The 18,383-nt window shown below is 40.5% G+C and overlaps 2 protein-coding genes across 5 annotated transcripts in view; both read left to right on the forward strand.

The window, feature by feature from the left end:
* Positions 1-1,251: 1,251 nt before the first annotated feature.
* tdp1 (tyrosyl-DNA phosphodiesterase 1) lies at positions 1,252-11,271 on the forward strand. Of its 2 annotated transcripts, none has more exons than XM_050053506.1 (17): positions 1,252-1,387; positions 2,078-2,692; positions 3,221-3,264; positions 4,294-4,349; positions 4,799-4,895; positions 5,064-5,098; positions 5,721-5,813; positions 6,008-6,178; positions 6,418-6,496; positions 7,699-7,875; positions 8,410-8,458; positions 8,694-8,760; positions 9,230-9,337; positions 9,695-9,797; positions 9,910-10,015; positions 10,961-11,038; positions 11,084-11,271. In XM_050053506.1, the coding sequence occupies exons 2-16, from the start codon at positions 2,080-2,082 to the stop codon at positions 11,032-11,034; spliced, it is 1,872 nt and encodes a 623-aa protein (XP_049909463.1). In that variant the 5' UTR covers positions 1,252-1,387; positions 2,078-2,079; the 3' UTR covers positions 11,035-11,038; positions 11,084-11,271. The 2 variants fall into 2 exon arrangements, with proteins under 2 accessions (XP_049909463.1, XP_049909471.1); XM_050053514.1 differs by having other exon boundaries at positions 11,088-11,271.
* Positions 11,272-13,733: 2,462 nt separating this feature from the next.
* Positions 13,734-18,383, forward strand: part of LOC126392574 (homeobox-containing protein 1-like) — a 17,381-nt gene continuing 12,731 nt past the window's right edge. For all 3 annotated transcript variants that reach the window (XM_050048010.1, XM_050048021.1, XM_050048030.1), the window contains exon 1: positions 13,734-13,913. The gene's annotated coding sequence lies outside the window, so the exon portion shown is untranslated. The remainder of the gene's footprint in view (positions 13,914-18,383) is intronic.

An 18,383-nucleotide genomic window follows, 5' to 3' on the forward strand; every position in this document is an offset into this window, starting at 1 on the left:
CCCCTCCAGGTCCTGCTGTCATTGCCCACGTGAGCGTTGAAGTCCCCCAGCAGAACAATGGAGTCCCCGGTCGGGGCACTGTCCAGCACCCGTCCCAGGGACTCCAAAAAGGGCGGGTACTTTGAACTTCTGTTCGGCGCATAAGCGCAGACAACAGTCAGGACCCGTTCCCCGACCCGAAGGCGCAGGGACGCAACCCTTTCGTCCACTGGGGTAAACTCCAACGTACAGGCAGAGAGTCTGGGGGCTATCAGAAAGCCCACCCCGGCCCTCCGCCTCTCACCCGGAGCAACTCCAGCAAAGGAGAGAGTCCAACCCCTCTCAAGGACTTGGGTTCCAGAGCTGGAACTATGTGTCGAGGTGAGGCCGACTATATCTAGCCGGTAGCGCTCAACCTCTTCCACAAGCTCCGGCTCCTTCCCCGCCAGAGAGGTGACATTCCCCAGAGAGGGAATATCATATCATATCTTTCAAATTGAAGGTCGTTCCGCAACATAAATAAAATAAAGATATGTAGGATCAGAAATAAAAGTATAAAATTAAATAGAATAAACTTAAAAACAATACTGGTATGAACAAAATCATATTTCATATATAATACCTTTCAAATTGACTGTGTTTATGCAACAATATAGAAGCTAAAGAGATTTAATGTTTCTCCAGAAATCTTTTATTCCTGGCTATGTGGGATTGAATTAAACAATCCTAAACAATTAACACCTGACCGATTATAAATATTTGTAAAACATAATATCAACACCAGAGTCTTTTTTTTTTTTTTTTTTATCTCCAAATGATAATAATAGATTTTAAAAAAGATAAATTAATACAAAAATCAAATACTGGACCTAGAATGCATCATGGCTCAATATCAGCACAAGTAATAAAAAATTGTTGAATTGATAAATTAGAAAATCATAAAACCATGAATCATAAAATCAGGTAAAATACAACATTTAAAATAACAGTGGCAGTGTGTGAGTGTGAAGCAGCAGAGTGGAAAATAGCGTTTCAGGCTTGTATCTGAAAAGTCATAAAGTCAAAGGCAAAAGTGAAGAGACACATTTTTATCGATAGGGTTCTGCTCCTTCGCGGCTTGAGCCTTAAAACCATAATAAAAACCAACTGAATTTATTGGCCACGCTCATGTACAGGTGCAACACCGGCCCCTATTTGTTAAACCTCTTCATGAGTCGCGAATCCCGCCGTTGTGGCGGAACTACAAGAAAAGGCAGGAAAGGGAGTTTCAACCCGGACACGTGTTCCTGGTGCACCTCCTGCACTGTGGTTTGTTTCATGTGAATATATTGTACTAAGTTTGTTTAGCGGTGAAACGATAAGAGTCACAAGATCACTAAGCTGTGCTGCTGGTCACTGATCTGACGTGGTAAAGCAAATATCACACTCGGCCGTTATATTACATCATTTACGGTCTTTATAACAGCATGATGTCATCTTATCATTTATAAATGGCAGAACTTGCATGATCTGTTTTGCTTGTGTGATTCTGGCTATTTGTTGAATGTGTTAGCCCTGATATTAAACACACGATCGTTTTCATTGCTGTCTATTTATAATCAATATTTTGTATATATTTTTTAACAGTTTGGTCTGTGCATGTTTTAATGTTACTGTGCATGTGCGCATGCACATTATGAATATTCTAGATGCAAACATATACTGACATACTTTCAATGTTTTTCAGCTACAAACATCCAACATTTAGGATTAAATGTGTCTGTATTTGGTTGCTATTATATGTTGGTTGAACAGTTAGTGTCACAAATCAACAACAGGTTAGTAGATTAAGTCGGTTTAAAGGTTATCTGCCCTGCAGGTGTAGTGGCTATCAGTTAATATGTCTGGTATAACACTTGCAGCAGGTTGGTGGGTGTTGAAGCAGGTAAAATTAGTGTAAAAGTTTAGCTTTATAAAGTTGTGCTTGTCCGTATAAATACTGCAGCACACCATCAGTTCAGGTTGGCAACATTCAACGTGACTGATCAGTGGCTTTACATCAGACTTGCTCTCATCCTGTTGCACATCTGATTCTTGAACTCTCTGTGTCTCCGGTCAGTCATGTCTCAGGACAGTCTACATGGCAAGTGGACCATCTCCAGCAGTGATGATGATGACGAGGCTCTTCCTCTCTCTGGGACTACAACATCTAAGCCCCACCGACCTGCTGTATCCAGTCACAGCTCACATCCTCCTGCCTCTGCCCCCAGCCCCAAACTGGAACCAGTGAAAGCCACCGTGGAGGTGAAACCAGAACCAGCTAGAACCCCTGTATCCTCACTTGTCATTGGCTCTGAGGCCAGACAGTCAGCAGCAGCCAACCAGTTAAATCCAGTGAAGCATGAAAGTAGTCCATCATTGGCTGGGAAGCGGAAGAAAGATGTGTCAGACGGTTCGGGCTGGGCTCTCTCAGACAGTGATGATGATGACGGAGATGTGAAGGGGAAGAGCCTCAGTAATCCGCCAAAGAAGGCGCCCCCGAGTCCCAAAGCAAAGAAACCGAAGGTGGAGAACGAGCGCCCTCCAAGTCCCCACGGCCGGCTCTACTATATCGACGAGCCAGAGGACTTCTTTGAGTCCAGTATACCTTGTCTAAATGACACCTACAGGTTTTACCTCAACAAAGTCACAGGCCTGGACAGAAAGTACAACAGTGGAGCTCTGCACATCAGAGGTGAGAGGAGTTTAAGTTAATTACGTTACATTAAAGAAAAGGATGTGGCTAATGAACTGCTTTTGTAGTCGGAATAAGTCATCTCAAGATAAAATTATATGTGGCCATGCTCTCTTTCAGCTGCAGAGGCATTTTTCTTTTTACTAGTCTTTGCAATCGCCATCTTTCTCGGCTCAGCTGCCTGTTTCACCAGTAGAGACTGTCCTCTGGTGGTGGATGGTGTGTACTACAGCACATCGCATCAATACAGCATCTCTGTATCAGTTCGATAGAAAGAGGAACGACTGTAGTTTTGACGGTATTGATTGGATTTCTAAATATACCAGTATACCGTAATACCTTAATACTGCTTAAGCCTACAATAAGCACAGTGTCTTGTTTCTTACCCTGACTGCAGATTTCACTTTGTTTTCTCCCGGCTGTAGATCCCTCTGTTTTAGAGCAGTGGAGCACAGCTGTCTCCTCTTGTCATCTGTCTTTTATACATTAGTTTTATCTGGTAATCTTTACTTTTTTCCTTTCATCTAGACATTCTCTCTCCATTATTTGGGACCTTGAAAGAGTCAGTTCAGGTGAGTGACAACATGAACTACAGAAACAATTTATTGTTGTGTTGGTAATGTTGGTCTATCAGTTGATTAGTAGGGGTGAGTGATACCACAAAATTTGGTTTTGATTCGATACCAAGTAATTCATGGCCAGAACTGCTGATACCAATACTTTTAATTGATACAAGTGGATAGGGGAGAGCAGTGTGTCGTGATTTATAAGGGATATAATCAATCTGCTAAAGTAACAGCTACTGATGACCAATCACAGCTTGTGGTCATCATTAGCTTTAACATTAGAATGTAACTAAAACCAATGCTGAAGATCCAATTTGATCAAATTCTGAGGATCTAAGGTCTGGATGCTGAGGTGTTAGTGCTCCCTTCTTTACTGTTGTAGCTCCAAGTTCTCTTGGCCGGTGGTAACAAAATACAAAACTAATGGCCCCAAGTGTACTTAGTGTTTTTTGCTAATCAGTATTGTAGTCAAGACCACTTCAACCAAGTCCAAGTCATGGCCAAGACCACAGTGTATCAAGATCAAGACTGACCAAGACTTTGAGGGGTTGAGACAGGGTAAAGACCAAGATCAGACTAGTGTGATTCCCTCACTGCATGGCACACTTAGGATAAAATGTAGAACATCAACTTGACTTTCTTTAGTCAACACTCTTTTTTGCACAGGCAATTTAGAGCTATCCCCACAGTGGTGGTCTTGACGGGTTTTTTAAAAAAAATCCTGAGTCCTCTTTGCCTGAGACAGAGACAGGACCAAAATGTGGTTGACCAAGACCTTTGAAAAAAGTGATCCTGAGACCGGTCTTGAACTAAGACCGATCTCGAGTACAGCACTGGTGCTAATAAGCAAAACTTATCATACTCTAAACTACAATGGGAAACATTACAGCTGCGAAACATCAGCATGTCGGGGTTATCATTGTGAGCATGCGAGCATGCTGATTTTAACATTAAGCTCAAATTCTTTTTCACAGCAAGCATGGCTGGTCTTACAGGTTTTATATGTTAACCCAGTTATACTTTCTTTCCTCACAGTTTAACTACTGCTTTGATATTGCCTGGATGGTGAAGCAGTACCCACCAGAGTTTAGGTACGTTCTGCTTCTTCTTTGATTTTTCCACATATTTCTGATTAGCGGGAGGCTGCTCATGTCCACATTGTACTGATGGCAGTGCCCTCGAGTGTATTATGGCTTGTGTCATATGATTGCAAATGTATCACTGTACATGAGATGTTTTCTTATAAATAAACTGGAGGAAACCAGAAAAATTTCTAACAAAGCTCTCTTGTTACAACAGACGTTTGTCGTGAACAGTTGTGCAGCTAGCCATGGCCTCATTTATTCTGTTTTATTTTATATCACACAGATGCAAATAAAGGGAAACCTGGTGTTAAATGAAGAAATGCTGTACTAGATGAATTACTCTAATAGTGGCAAATAGAAGTACGTACAGTAGTGGAGGACAGTGATGATGCTGGAGAGACAATCTGATGAAACATGCCTGATCTTAATCCTTGATTTGTGGGTTGTGTTTGCAGAGATCGTCCAGTTCTGATCGTCCATGGAGATAAGAGGGAGGCCAAGGCCCGGCTGGTCCAGCAGGCTCAACCTTTTCCACATGTTCGCTTCTGCCAGGTACAGACGCCACCACAGGAAACTGTTAAACAACTGTTGGCTGATATGTTATGCATTCTGATCCGTAATGTATAATAGTCAAACTGGGAAATGCCTGTCAATGAGAATGTTCGTAAGGATTCTGGATTTCCCCTGAAATGGGACTACTGTGTGTGATTTCCCCGACAGGCCAAGCTGGATATTGCTTTCGGAACTCACCACACGTAAGCATTTCTTTCCCTGTTTGTTTTTTTTTGTTGCTCACACATCAGATCAGCTTTGCAGGTTTATGGATGACCATTTCAGTCTGTTCACGACCTTGGTCCAGACTGACATTTCTCACTATTTTAGATGGATTAGCATGAAATGTTGTACAGACATTCATTGTTCGTAGAGGACGATACAAACTTGATGGTGATTCCCAGATGTTTTATTAAGAGGTTGACATTTGTAGTTTTAAATGAAATATCTCAACAGTCATAGTATGGATGTACATGGATGATGAACCCGAAATACACACACATGCACAAACAGGACCTCTACATGCATTAAATGGAGAGATGTCAGAGTGAGGGGGCTGCCCATGGACAGGCGCATGGAGCAGTTGGGGTTATTGCACCATTATCAACGTTTATAAACATATGTAAAGTATTTTTAAACTCCCTGTACATTAAATTATTGAACAATATGGTGTGTTGACATGCAGATACAGTAAGTGGTATTGCAAATTTTACTACACATACATTTACATTTATGTAACTAGGTGATTTACATTGCATTACAGGTCTTGGAGTGGACTCTTTGTTGTTGTCATATAAAGCAGAAAATGGTGTGTCTTTGTTGCAGGAAGATGATGTTGCTGTGGTATGAGGAAGGCTTCAGAGTCATCATTACGACCTCCAACCTCATCAGAGCTGACTGGTACCAGAAATCACAAGGGTGAGTCTGTCTGTTGCGATTTTTTTTAACCTTTATTCAAAAAAGGTTTGGGTTGTGTATAGTACATCAGTCTAGGAAGCCACGTGTAAAGATAGTCCAAGTTGATAAAGACAGTAGTTTCATATTTATTGCACAGTATCCAGATACAAGGTTTGGTTAAGGAAATACCTGTGAATATATTATTTCCAACCCAGGATGTGGATGAGCCCCATGTTTCCACGGTTACCAAAGGGCAGCAGTGCGAGTGCAGGTGAGTCGCCAACCTTCTTTAAGAGGGACCTATTGGAATACCTGGCAGCATACCGTGCACCAGAGCTTGAGGAGTGGATCCAACGAATCAAAGAGTACGACCTGTCAGAGACCAGGTGAGCGCAAGGCATATACGGTTACACATATGCATACATACATCTGACACAGACTGTTGAAAGTCTTCTGTGATGGGAGCAGTCACGCTGGAAAAGAAGGAGATATAACATTGACTCTAACATTCAGCCAGGTGATGTAGACACTGATCTGCTGCTAAATGATGATCCTGCAACATTCAGTGCAGTGGTGAGTCAGTCTGGATTAACATTTATCTCACACTTATATCTTCTGTTATCAGGGTTTATTTGGTCGGCTCGACCCCAGGGAGATATGTTGGCTCAGACATGGAGCGCTGGGGCCACCTGAGGCTGAGGAAGGTAAAGATTCGCATATTTGTCTCTGCGCTCCTCTCTAACCAGCTAATAACACACTGCTATTCAAGACAGAATACCAAGGAAAGAAACCAAAGTCTGTCGCTGTCAGTAGTTTCAGTTTGTCTCTTTATTATACATAGTTTAATGATAGTTTAAGAGACAGCCTATGTGTATATATTTTTGAACACATTTTTCTAAAGGGAAATTATGCAGGATTTTGCCCGAAAAACAATGTGTAGATTCATACAGAAATAATTCCTCTCAATCATTATTTATGGCACCTGAGAAGTGTGTGCATGGTATTTTTCTGCTGACTCTTTTGTCTGCCTTTATTTTCTTTGAATACTTATTATCTGTGTTTGGAACGTTTATGGGCGTGCACCCCCACAGCGCTCAGGCGAAGAGACACGGCACTAAAAAAGGGAAAATATAGTGAGGTGAAACGCCAAATGAGAGTGAATCTGGGATTGGTTTTTATTTTCACTTTCACTGGTGAGCATGTTCACAAACAGTAATGACAATCCTGCATAGTCATGGTTTCGTCCCTCTCACAGTCATACCATCTTTAGAATCATCAGAAGTAGAATATCAGTCTGGTTAACTCAAAATACACTATTAATGTCCTGCTATTTTTCTTACTAGTATTTGTTTTATGATGATGTTGCTGTAATGATCTCTATCAGCTGGTTGTTAGTCACAGGCCAGTTCCTGTTTGCTGTTTAAAAGGGGTCACACCCCTAAATGTCTAATTTGCTCTGAGGAAAGTCTGAGGCTGAAACACGTCCATTACCTTCTGGACATCTGGGCATCATTTAAAGTATTTCATACTTATTTGTGAGTGCTGATGATTTGTAGGTCGGCACTTATTACATTATAAAGACATGAGTTGAGCACGTCAGTTCTTTTCTTTTAACTTTGGCAAACGTCCATCAGTAGTGAACGGTTGAGCAATTTTTAGTAAGTGCTTATCACTTAAAGGCATTTCCCAAGGAAACACTCAGAGGGATTTGCAGGCATGTACATTTTCCTTTAGGAACAAGTCTCAGTTCAACTGTGTCCTAATAACCAGATGAATTAGAAAAATATCTAAAAGTTGCTGATGTAATGTAAAAAAACATAAAATAAATGGCATTTTTCACAAGCCACTTTAAAAATGCTGTGAAGTGTGAGTTCCTCATCTCTTTCCTTTCTTCTTATTTTATCAGCTGTTGTATGACCACACAGACCCTGTTCCCGGAGAGGAGAGGTGGCCTGTGATTGGCCAGTTCTCCAGCATCGGCTCTATGGGACTGGATAAGACCAAATGGTTGACAGGGGAATTTCAGCGCACCATGACCACACTGGGGAAATCCTCTCATCGCTCAGACCCCCCCATGCACTTGGTACGTTCCTGCAACACAAACTTGATGTGGTCTGGTGATGCAGAATTCAAATGATATGAGAAAGATGGTACAAAGTAATACAATACAGATTAGGTTTTGTGTGACTGCTGCTGCTGCTATTATTATGTTCTCTAATGGAGAAGTATCAATTACAACTTTCAAGTTGAGGCAAATGCTAAGCAGTTATTTTGAGGTTACATGTTTACATTTCCTCAGAGTCCCTGCAGGATATTTAAATACATAAAGCCAATTTGTAAAGAGTGTCAGACACAGTAATGCTTAATTGAATATTTAACCCCTACGTGACCTCTTAAACAATAAACCAATTTCTAAAAACACAAGTGAGACTATGAAAGTTTTAAAAGAAGGTGTAACACATTCATACTCACACATATAAAAGGTTTAATGCAGAAGCGTTACAACACTATGACTGAATGAATCAGTTTACTGACTCTTGGCAGTAACCATTATCCTGTAAATGCCACGTCTGGCAGAATCACTCTAACAGGTCACTAACTGGTTGATCTTTTGCAGCTGTATCCTTCAGTTGAGGATGTGAGGACTAGTTTAGAAGGCTATCCAGGTGAGTATTTGTTTTTCTGACTTTGAAAATTGAATGTGGTAATATGTCATGTGTTGCTGAGGTCACAACATTTACTAAATGCAGGTACATATTGGCCACAGCATGATCACTTTGTCAGCTTATTTACTTTTTGTTAATTTAATCATCTACCACGAACATCAGTGTTTGATGTATTACTTAATTGTTGTAGCATTTTATTATTTAGTAATTGGTGTGTATCTCTTTTGTCCTCCAGCGGGAGGCTCTCTTCCCTACAGCATCCAGACGGCTCAGAAACAGCTGTGGCTCCACTCCTTCTTCCAGTAAGTTCACTTCTACAGATCAAAATTCAGTCCAAATTAAGGTAGTTAGCTAGTCGTGATATCTTTCTCTTTTTCCATTTGTAATACCCATATTGCACATAAAAGTAAAACGCAGACGTCAGGCTATAAATGAACTACACCAACATGATGATGTTCTGTAGTTTCATTAAGCTACTTGTTAGCAACTGCCTTTTTAAAGACCCGTAAAAGCTTCAAATTCACAAGTGGGGTATTTACAGATGTATTTTTTGTGGTAGAACTTAACGTGAAAGTGGCTTAAGCTTGTGTTCACTACAGACCTTATTTCAGGCATTAAAAAAACCCTCTGACTTCATGAGGAGGAAACCAGGAGTGCTAAAATGCTGACCTACTCTATGACCAACAGTTGATGCAGCTCTATTCGTTGCTTTATATTCCATCAAGTTTAATACAACATATTAATAATGTATGTGTGGGTGTGCACTTATAGCCGTTGGAAGGCGAATGCGACAGGAAGGAGTCATGCCATGCCACACATCAAGACATATATGAGGGTGTCACCAGATTTCACTCAGCTTGCTTGGTTCCTAGTCACAAGGTGTGTAACCAACTTTTGTATTTGCTGATTTTTTTCATCATGTGAAATTATTTGTCTTTATTTGTATGTGATTATCTGATTTGTACTTACTTAGATGGAAAACATAATCAGTAATGAATAATACACTGTGCTTCTCATCAGTCTGTAAGTTTAACAAACAGACCTCTGTTTATGAAAGTATTTTTTATTTTGTGCCGCACTGTGCTCAAAGAAATGTGTTCAAGCCTCAGGTTAAACCCCATCCTACTGAAAATTAACTGAGATGATCATTTGAGATTGTTTATATGCTGATGACCCTTTCCTTACTCACAGAGCTGTGTTGACACATTAAAGCATACATGTTTATGTGTGTTTCAGTTCCAACCTGTCCAAAGCAGCGTGGGGTGCGCTGGAGAAGAACAACACTCAGGTGATGGTTCGCTCATATGAGCTGGGAGTCCTCTTTGTGCCCTCCGCCTTTGTAAGAACAACACACAGACTAACATTAACAGAATTACATGTGCTGAATAACACTGAAAACTTTACAGAGCTGGTGTACAGTGACACATGGTGTGATTGTTGTCTCCTTCTAGAACATGAAGACGTTCCCTGTTAACAAAAATCCGTTTCCTGTCTCCTCATCTGCCTCTGGTTTCCCTGTGCCATTTGACCTCCCGCCCACATGCTACTCTCCTAAAGGTACACAGAACTGCGTGTGCACTCCTGTACAGTTGTCATGAATGTTGAAATTAGCTATAGAGACCAAAATATTTTTGTACCAGGCCGTAAACATGTTTCTTTCTTCTGTAAAGTTGGGCATTTTATCATTCTGAAATCAGCCTTAAGCAGCCATTAGAGGAACTCCACAGCTACAGTGACATCTAGTGGCGTTTAGGTGAAAGAGTTTACATTAAAACCACAACCTTAAAAAGTTGAGGAGAGCACATAACTTAGTCCACAAGTCAGCTAAGATGACTGCAGCAGCCTCTGTAGGTTTTATGTTTTAGTTTGTGCTGCGGTGTAAAGATTAAACACTTTCTACAGAGTTGTGGCTTATTGTTGAACTCTGACCCAAAGAGAAGTTTTGCTTCTATAAGTTTGGGGCTGCATGTTTTTTAATTCCCTAATCTGAAGCTATATTCAAAAAATACCTACATTCTTTATGTTCCAAGTGTCACACAAGAATGGGATCAGCAATGTCACTCAAAATCTAATCACACACTCTCCCTCTGCTGGGTTTTAAGTGTTTGAAGTTTCCTAAATAATTGCAGATACAAACAAATCTATTCCCCAAACTGTCACCAGTAGAAAATGCTGTTTTGGAATCGACATATTGGAGAACACCTCTGCCAAATTGGCAAGATATCATATTTTTTGTTTAGTTTGAATGGTAGTAGCAGTATGCAAATCTTATTAATTCCACCAATGAGGCGGAATGGATCAGTAGTTTACGTATTTCACTGCTGGTTTTCAGAGTTTACTGTAATTACCAGAGAAGCTGAAATGCAGCCATACTGATAATCTCATGATCACCAGTCGTCTGCTGTGTTCGTTTGTAAAATGCATTGCTGTTCATTTTATCCCCTGGCTCCATGTATTCACATTTTACTTTACTGACTTCCTCTTTTCTGTCTATGTTTTCAGATCAGCCGTGGATCTGGAACATTCCTTACAGCCAGGCTCCCGACACACACGGCAGCATCTGGGTTCCCTCCTGAACAAACACACACACACACACACACACACACACACACACACACACACAACACACACACACACACACACACACACACACACACACACACACACACACACACACACAGCTCTCTATAACTTTAAAACTACTGTGTTTGTAATTGTTAGTACTGTAACTAGGTGTTAGTAACATCATTTATTTTTATATTTTATACTGTACTGTAGACTCACATGTTTTATACTAATAAATGAAATAATGCTATCATTGGTTCAGTTGTGATTGTTACCTGTTTCTGTACATTTTGCAACAGGATTTAAATGTGAAAGGAGATACCTTATTAGTTTGGGTTAGACACACTGATTTAATTACATTATTTAAGATTAGGATCTCACTGAGATTGATGTTCAGTTTTTACAGCATCATAATGTAGACAGGAAGCTCACAGTTTACTATCACTCAGAGTGATTTTTTTTAATTGAGTTTATTTTTATCTTTATGTGCACAGTTGATCACCAAATTATCATCAGTGAGGGAACAAATATGTCCAGAGGTCAGGTAGGATCATGTTTTGGCTTAATGTAGCAGATTCAGCATCGTACTGACTGAGTAAACCTGAGATCCTGCAAAAACACACCACTTGTCTTAAATCAAAATTGCTGTGCAGCAAGTTCTAAATATGCTGATTACTGATTCAGCAGTAAGCGTTTGTTCCTGCAGTAACTTTTCATCACGGATAAACCTGTTTTTGATAAATGGATAGTACAACTTTATAAAACACGCACAAGCCTTGCAGAGACACACAGTATGTTCACACTTGTCCTTACACACAGCAGTGGTCACAGGGCTCACAGCACTGCAGATTTTCTAACCTACCAGGTTGATAATTGTATTCCTGTGTCCCAGATGTTAATTTGTCACTGATCTGGCAGTTAGAATGCAAACCAGCAATACTCTATTTAATCAGCACAAGTGTCACTGATCTAAGGAAGAGCCATACAAAGGTTTGTTCTGTCCCTGACACATCAGAGTGATTGTGGGTAGTAAAGGAGTTCTAAGACCCTGTCGACAGAGTCCCAAGTAGGAAAACTGCCCCTGTGCCTTCTAAGTGCTAAAATTCCTCCTTTTAAAAAACAAACAAACAAACTTGTATTTAAAGGCCCAGTGTGTAGGATTTAGTGGCATCTAGTGGTGAGGTTGCAGATGGCAACCAACTGAAACTTCTCCTGCATCCCAAGCTTGCAGGAGGCCTATGGCAGTAAAGGCAACAAAATGCAAACAGCCCTGTCTACAAAATCATGAATGTTTCTTAAAATCTGAAAACCTAGTTTGTTGGAAGTTGTTGCATCTCTGTCTGTAATTTTCTATCCGCACGATTTGCACACTGCAATTCAGTTTTTGTTGACCACCACATAGTTTTTGTAGGCAAATGTAACGCTGTGGTATCACTTTTCGATCTGGCGCTCCAGAACGTAATGCAAGTCCTCCATGGTTCTCTGTTGCAACTTGATTGGATGTTGTTGGATTGGTTCAAACAACTGGATCTGGGGAATTACTCGCTATATTGCTGGGGAATGAATAGCATTGATTTTAAATGATTCAGGAAATTAAGTGAAATTAATTGATTAGTGACAATCACATACTTTAAAATCGTTGGGCTCAGGGTAAGGTATCAAGTATTTACAAGTCAAAAGGCTCAAGTCCAAGTGAAGTCACAAGGTTTTGGTGTTTAAGTTCACGTCGAGTTGTAAGTCTTTCTTAGTTTCAGGTCTAAAGTCATTGAATTTGTGTCTGACTTGAGTGTAAGTCATGTGACTTGAGTCCATACCTCTGGTATGTGAATATAAAAGGCTCATTCTAAGGCAACGAAAACACGATTTTTATTTTCAGGTGATTATATACAAATGAAAACATAGTTATGAATATGATTTACCATTTCTGCTGATAGATGCCTCTAAATCCCACACACTGGACCTTTACCTAGGATACAGTATGTGGCCTAATGGGACATTTTTAAAGTCATGCCAGAGCAGCACTTCAGAAGTGAAAGTGACCATGAGGTCAGCACAATGGTTTGCCAAAGTGCTGCTCTAGTTAGCTGGAGCTGCATGCTGTTGTGACATTAGGTTAAAAAGAAACCTAAGCCTTTGCACAGGGTTAGGTTTAGGTAGGGTATGCACCACTGACTGTCATGATGAAACACTTTCCAGCTACTGAGAATGTTTCATGTCACAAATGTAGATGAAGAAGCTGTGACCTGGTGGTTCCAATTACTGAAAGGTCAATACAGTGCCCACCTCTGTCTGGTGCCATGCTTTGCAGGTCAGCGGATACAGAACAAGGCACTAGGGATAGCTTATAAATACAATTAGGCGTCATCTTTAACTTTCAGCATGACGGCCTGTTTTTATCTCTTTTAATTTTAATGAAAAACTGAACTCTTTTTGTGTGTGCATTAGCGTTTGTTAAGAGAAACACCTAAATGTTTACAGTGCAAATAAATCTAACACAAAGCAAGGAAAGGAATTGTTTCAGTGACAAACTAAGTACTATAAGAATGTCGGCTGGACAAAATATAGAAACATCCTACAGTGCAGTGCGGCAATATTGCAGGAATATTGTGCTGAATTTCAGTTGTAGCCAGGTGTACCTAATAAACTGGCTCCTCTGTGTGTACAGTAAGTTCTGTAAACTGCGACTCCCGTCGTTCCTTGCGTCATTGTGTCAACATGGCGCCTGTCTGCCGGACAAAAGGCGAATCTGTCTGACGGTGGATTGAAACCCAATTAGAAACAGAGGAGACATTTTGGGAAAACTGTCAGTGTCCGTGTGTCCCGGCGCCCCGAGGCAATAGATATATGGTAAAATAAACATCTGTGGAGGCTCTTAGACTGGAATATTAAGGTAAGTGAAGTCCTGCAGCTCCAACTACTGCTTTCTTGAAACGGTCCTGCTAGCCTGATACATTTCCTTTTCTCTGTGTGCTGATAACTGAAAACTCCTTAAAAAATTCGCCCGTGCTGCGGCGTTTCACTTGGCGGTTTATGCTCACGCGACATAAACTGATATTAACCCTCTTGTCTGAATTATAAAGAGTCAGCTTCCTATTCGGCATGCACATAGTTTACCAAGAAACACTTAATCAAACACAATGTCAACTTTTCCAGTTGGTATACAATGCTTGCTCCCGCGATGCACGGTGTGTTTTAGTAGAGTGTGATAATTACGGTGAACAGCAGACGAGCATGCATTAAAATGTGCTGTGGTGTTGTGCAGAGGATGCATTAGTTTATATGACATATGCCGAATTGGGGAGCTGTTCTTCAATATCCATAAAACGTTTTAAGATACCCTCTTTCTTCCGTGTAGTTTTTCCTAGAGGTAGAGCAAAATTAAAATCCCTTATTTCTCAATGTGGTTCGGTAAGAAAGTCGAGCCCTTCAAGAAAACACTGTGTGTCGGGGCTACCTCGGTATTTGGGTCGACTACAGTGTAGTCTGCGTCCACATGAGCCAGCTGTTGTTATTTTGGTTAAATTTGGGGGTTCCGAGGCCAGTTGAAAAGTTGCCTACTGTAATTAAATGACTTTTGTCTGTGTGCTCAGCTGGCACACGTCTGCAGCCAGGATGCAGTTCAACGTTATGCCACGTCTGGTTAGGATCTTGGGTCAGGTCACAGGGTTCAGGAACAGAAATACAGCTTATCTTTAACATGTTACAGTATTGTTTTAGGAGTGAGCCTTCAAGTACAGCAAACATGACATTATTGTGGACAAACACATGCAGATAAAGTGAGTTCCTGGTCCTGCATGGTGTGGAGTTTGTCTGGAAGGTGTGAGGAGTGGACTGATAGTAAGAGTTTCTTGATGTATTGCAATGTAGTCCTCTGGGGCCTCAGTTGAGAACTCTTTGCTTCTCTGGGAGGTCAGAGGTCAAGTCAAGTTCAGCTACAAAGCAGCACCTGGAGCTGGCTCAGTGTCTTGCTAAAGGACACCTCAGGGTGTGAGACAAACTGTTGAAGCGTTACCCTGGTTGTGACGTCAGTGTTTGTGTGTATATTTTCATGTGTGCCAAGCCAACACTACTATACTTTATGCAGTAACTGCTTAGCAAAGATCTCTTAAGGAGTTGAGCAGAGCCAGTCAGCACTATTTGATTACTAGTCCCTCTATCCCTACTTGCACACAGTCTATCCCAGCCCCACACAATTGCACATACAGTAATGCACAATCTCTGTTTCAGTGTTGCACAGCTTTGCTTTTAGTCCACTTAATCCTATACACATCAGCTAATGCAATTTATTACAAGAACTTCCAAAGCTGCAGACATAATTTAAAAACTGAGCCACACAATATTATTATTTGATGGCTTCTTAAATATTCTGGCTTTTTCTTAATGCTGTCTGTACTTTGATAAGGTACCCTGTCCTTACTGTACCAATGTTATCTTATTACCAAGTGGATGTGGCTGCTGGAAATGCTCTGTTAATGTACTGCAGCCATGTTTAGAAACTTCTGCGACCATGAAGGTGGCTGGTTACTATTGAGGAAAGGTGCATTTTGGTGGGATACACCCTTGTCTGCAAGGCTATGATAAATAATTTGTCAGAGTCTTTTCTCAGGGGAAGGAAGGAAAAGTTGTGCTTTCCTCCTGGTGTCATTGTGCACCTAAAAGCTTGTGTCTTCTTACAATAGCAGCATCTTTAAAGGAACGCTGGTTTCCTGCCAAAGTGGCTGTTAGAGACTGACATGGTAGATAAGTTAGGCCAAAAATACCCTTGTTTTTACCTGGTGGCTGATTTAATTATTTATTAATCTGTTCAAATATTTGCTCGGATGTCACTTGTTTATACACTCAATATTTGTTTATGGAAAGTCAAATTTTTGTAGTGTTTTGTTAATCATCTCTTAATCTTAGTTTACTGACTGAGATTGATTTTAATTTTACAGAATATGAGAATCCGCAATATTCCAGCTCCCTTTTAGAAAAGCATACTGATGTTCCCCTATTTTAAATGTTGCTGGAGGCATTAAGAGACGTAGGAGTAGAGAAGGTGTCTGTAGAGTGAAAGCCATTTTAGTCAGCACTTATTGCTCCTCACTGAACTTTAAATAGGTACAGCTTTGGTGCATTTTTTGCAAAGCTGCCTCTGGTCTCATATGGACCAGCTGAATTGCACTTAAATACATCATGTTTCCTTTTGATCATTCTAAATGTGTCTCCAGATTGCATCGAGCAAACTTGTTTTATTGTTGTTTTCTTATTGTAGTTCCCATAATTCACAGTACATTTAGAGCAAAACTTGATACCACTGAACCCCATCATTGGGCACCCTGGTGGCCAGAGGGTTTTAAGGTGTGGACCATGAACTGCAACGTCCCCAGTTTGCAACTAGCCGGGGACCTTTGTTGCATCTTATTCCCCATCTCTAGCTTTCTTAATTTCCTGGCTATAAGTGAATAAAGGCTTAAAAGCTGACATTGACCAGGGTTTGCACAATGAAGAAAAATCATATTTGTCACTTTTCAATAAGTAACAGAGTGTTTCATATATGTTCAGCTTCCCTGCATGAGCAGCTTTGGTTAGAGAAATGTTGTGTAAACCACAGATACTTTGGTTTGGATGCACATTACAATGAACAAGTACAGATGGTATATAATGTCTTAATTATATCAGTTTGTAAAGAACTTCAGTAACAGTAATGCAGGAGGACAAAATATTGTAAACTCAATAAAAAAAGAGAAGTTATTACAAAAGTGGAAACATGATAGTAGAGATTTTGCAGTCCTGTATGGATCCTATGTATCAGTTTTAACTCTTTATACAGCGTGACTCATCCTCTGCAGCAGTGAGAGAAAGTATGGAGCTTGGCTGCCTGAGATGTAAATTTTTTTTGGCATTTTTCCCAAGATGCACGCATATACACACACACATATGCACTTACGCACACACACACACACACACACACAAACACACAGATACACACACGCCCTCACCCTCCTTTTCTATATAAGTGTTGACATGTCTGCTGACTTTGATTCTCGGCTGTGGCCTGTTTTTCTTCTCTGCATCAGAAGGAAAGGCATCCAGACAGATGTGTTATCTCATTTCTTCGTTTATCCTCCTCTCTTGCTCTCTCTCAGCTCAGTCCAGCGACTGTATTTACGACGGTGTTTTTTTAGAAACAAGACAAAATTAGTGCACATTTATGGCATACCACAATAGAAATATAGATGGGGAACAACAATAATGTTTTCTGTTAAAGCTTTGTCGAAGCCAGTGTGCATGTTTTTGGTTTGAAGACATACCATGCATTGCATTATATGGGTAACATTATATGATTATTGGGGTTGAAAATGTATCCACTTTAATAAAAGCCTTATTTGATCTGGAGGAATGCATTTCATATCTGGATAGCAGCTGCTCAGCTCTGATGTCTTACTGTGTGTGTGTGTGTGTGTGTGTGTGTGTGTGTATGTCTGCTGTAAATCTGCAGGCAGGAGGCTAACAGATGTGACTGTTCCTCCATTTTATACTGCTATTGTGTCACTGATGGGGATGTGAAGCTGAGAGGGTAGAGAAAGGTCACTAATGAGCTGAAAATGCTTTAATTAAGCATAAGTAAGAAATGTAGATTTTTGTTAAATCAGGCTCCATGTTTGACACTATTTACAGGCAGCATTCTTTGTGCAGTCGCCACTCGGTGTATTTGCATTCTTTAATTTCTTCTCTACAGTAAATAGTCGTTTTCTTTGTCACTGGTTGAGTCCACCTTTCCTGCGTGGGATTCAAATTGTGCACACATACACAAGGGATTTTCAGAAAACAATGCATGCATGTACTGGACGTGATGTGGGAAATAAGAGCCAGTGCAAGTCCACATTTAATGCTATGCAGTAGACAACTTTAGAGCATGAGTTACCATGTTGGACAGAATTGTCGTCTATCTTTTTAAGCCTCATTCATGAAATTAATGTGACACTGTGAATCCTCTCAGTCGTTTCTGCCCCCAGTGGTTCATACATGTGCTAACAGTTAAGTTCAGGTACCTCATTATGAACAAAAGTGTTCTGGACCTGTATTGTCAAAACCCATTTGCTGTGACCACCAGTAACCTTGGGTGTCTCCAAATCAGCAAGGACTTAATTATGTTTACATTCAGTGTTTCTCATCAACATACATTGGGTCTCATTCATGAAATGTGAGCAGAAGGAATTTGTGTGTAAACTGTTCGCAGACGGAAATTTACATGCATGTCCGCATTCATCAATATTTTAGTAGCTCCGATCTTTTCGTAGCTACTAACAAAATCTACTCCTGCTCCTGACCACTCATAGTGCTCGTGTAAATGTAGTAAAGCACATAAATATTGCTT

The sequence above is a fragment of the Epinephelus moara genome, chromosome 1 (genome assembly GCF_006386435.1).
Source record: "Epinephelus moara isolate mb chromosome 1, YSFRI_EMoa_1.0, whole genome shotgun sequence".
In the NCBI taxonomy this organism is placed as follows: domain Eukaryota; kingdom Metazoa; phylum Chordata; class Actinopteri; order Perciformes; family Serranidae; genus Epinephelus; species Epinephelus moara.

Coding starts and splice junctions, on each gene's coding strand:
- tdp1 (XM_050053506.1), top strand. CDS start 2,080: ATGTCTCAGGACAGTCTACATGGCAAGTGGACCATCTCCAGCAGTGAT. Junction 4,896..5,063: donor CACATGTTCGCTTCTGCCAG/GTACAGACGCCA, acceptor TTTCCCCGACAG/GCCAAGCTGGATATTGCTTT. Junction 6,179..6,417: donor TACGACCTGTCAGAGACCAG/GTGAGCGCAAGG, acceptor TTCTGTTATCAG/GGTTTATTTGGTCGGCTCGA.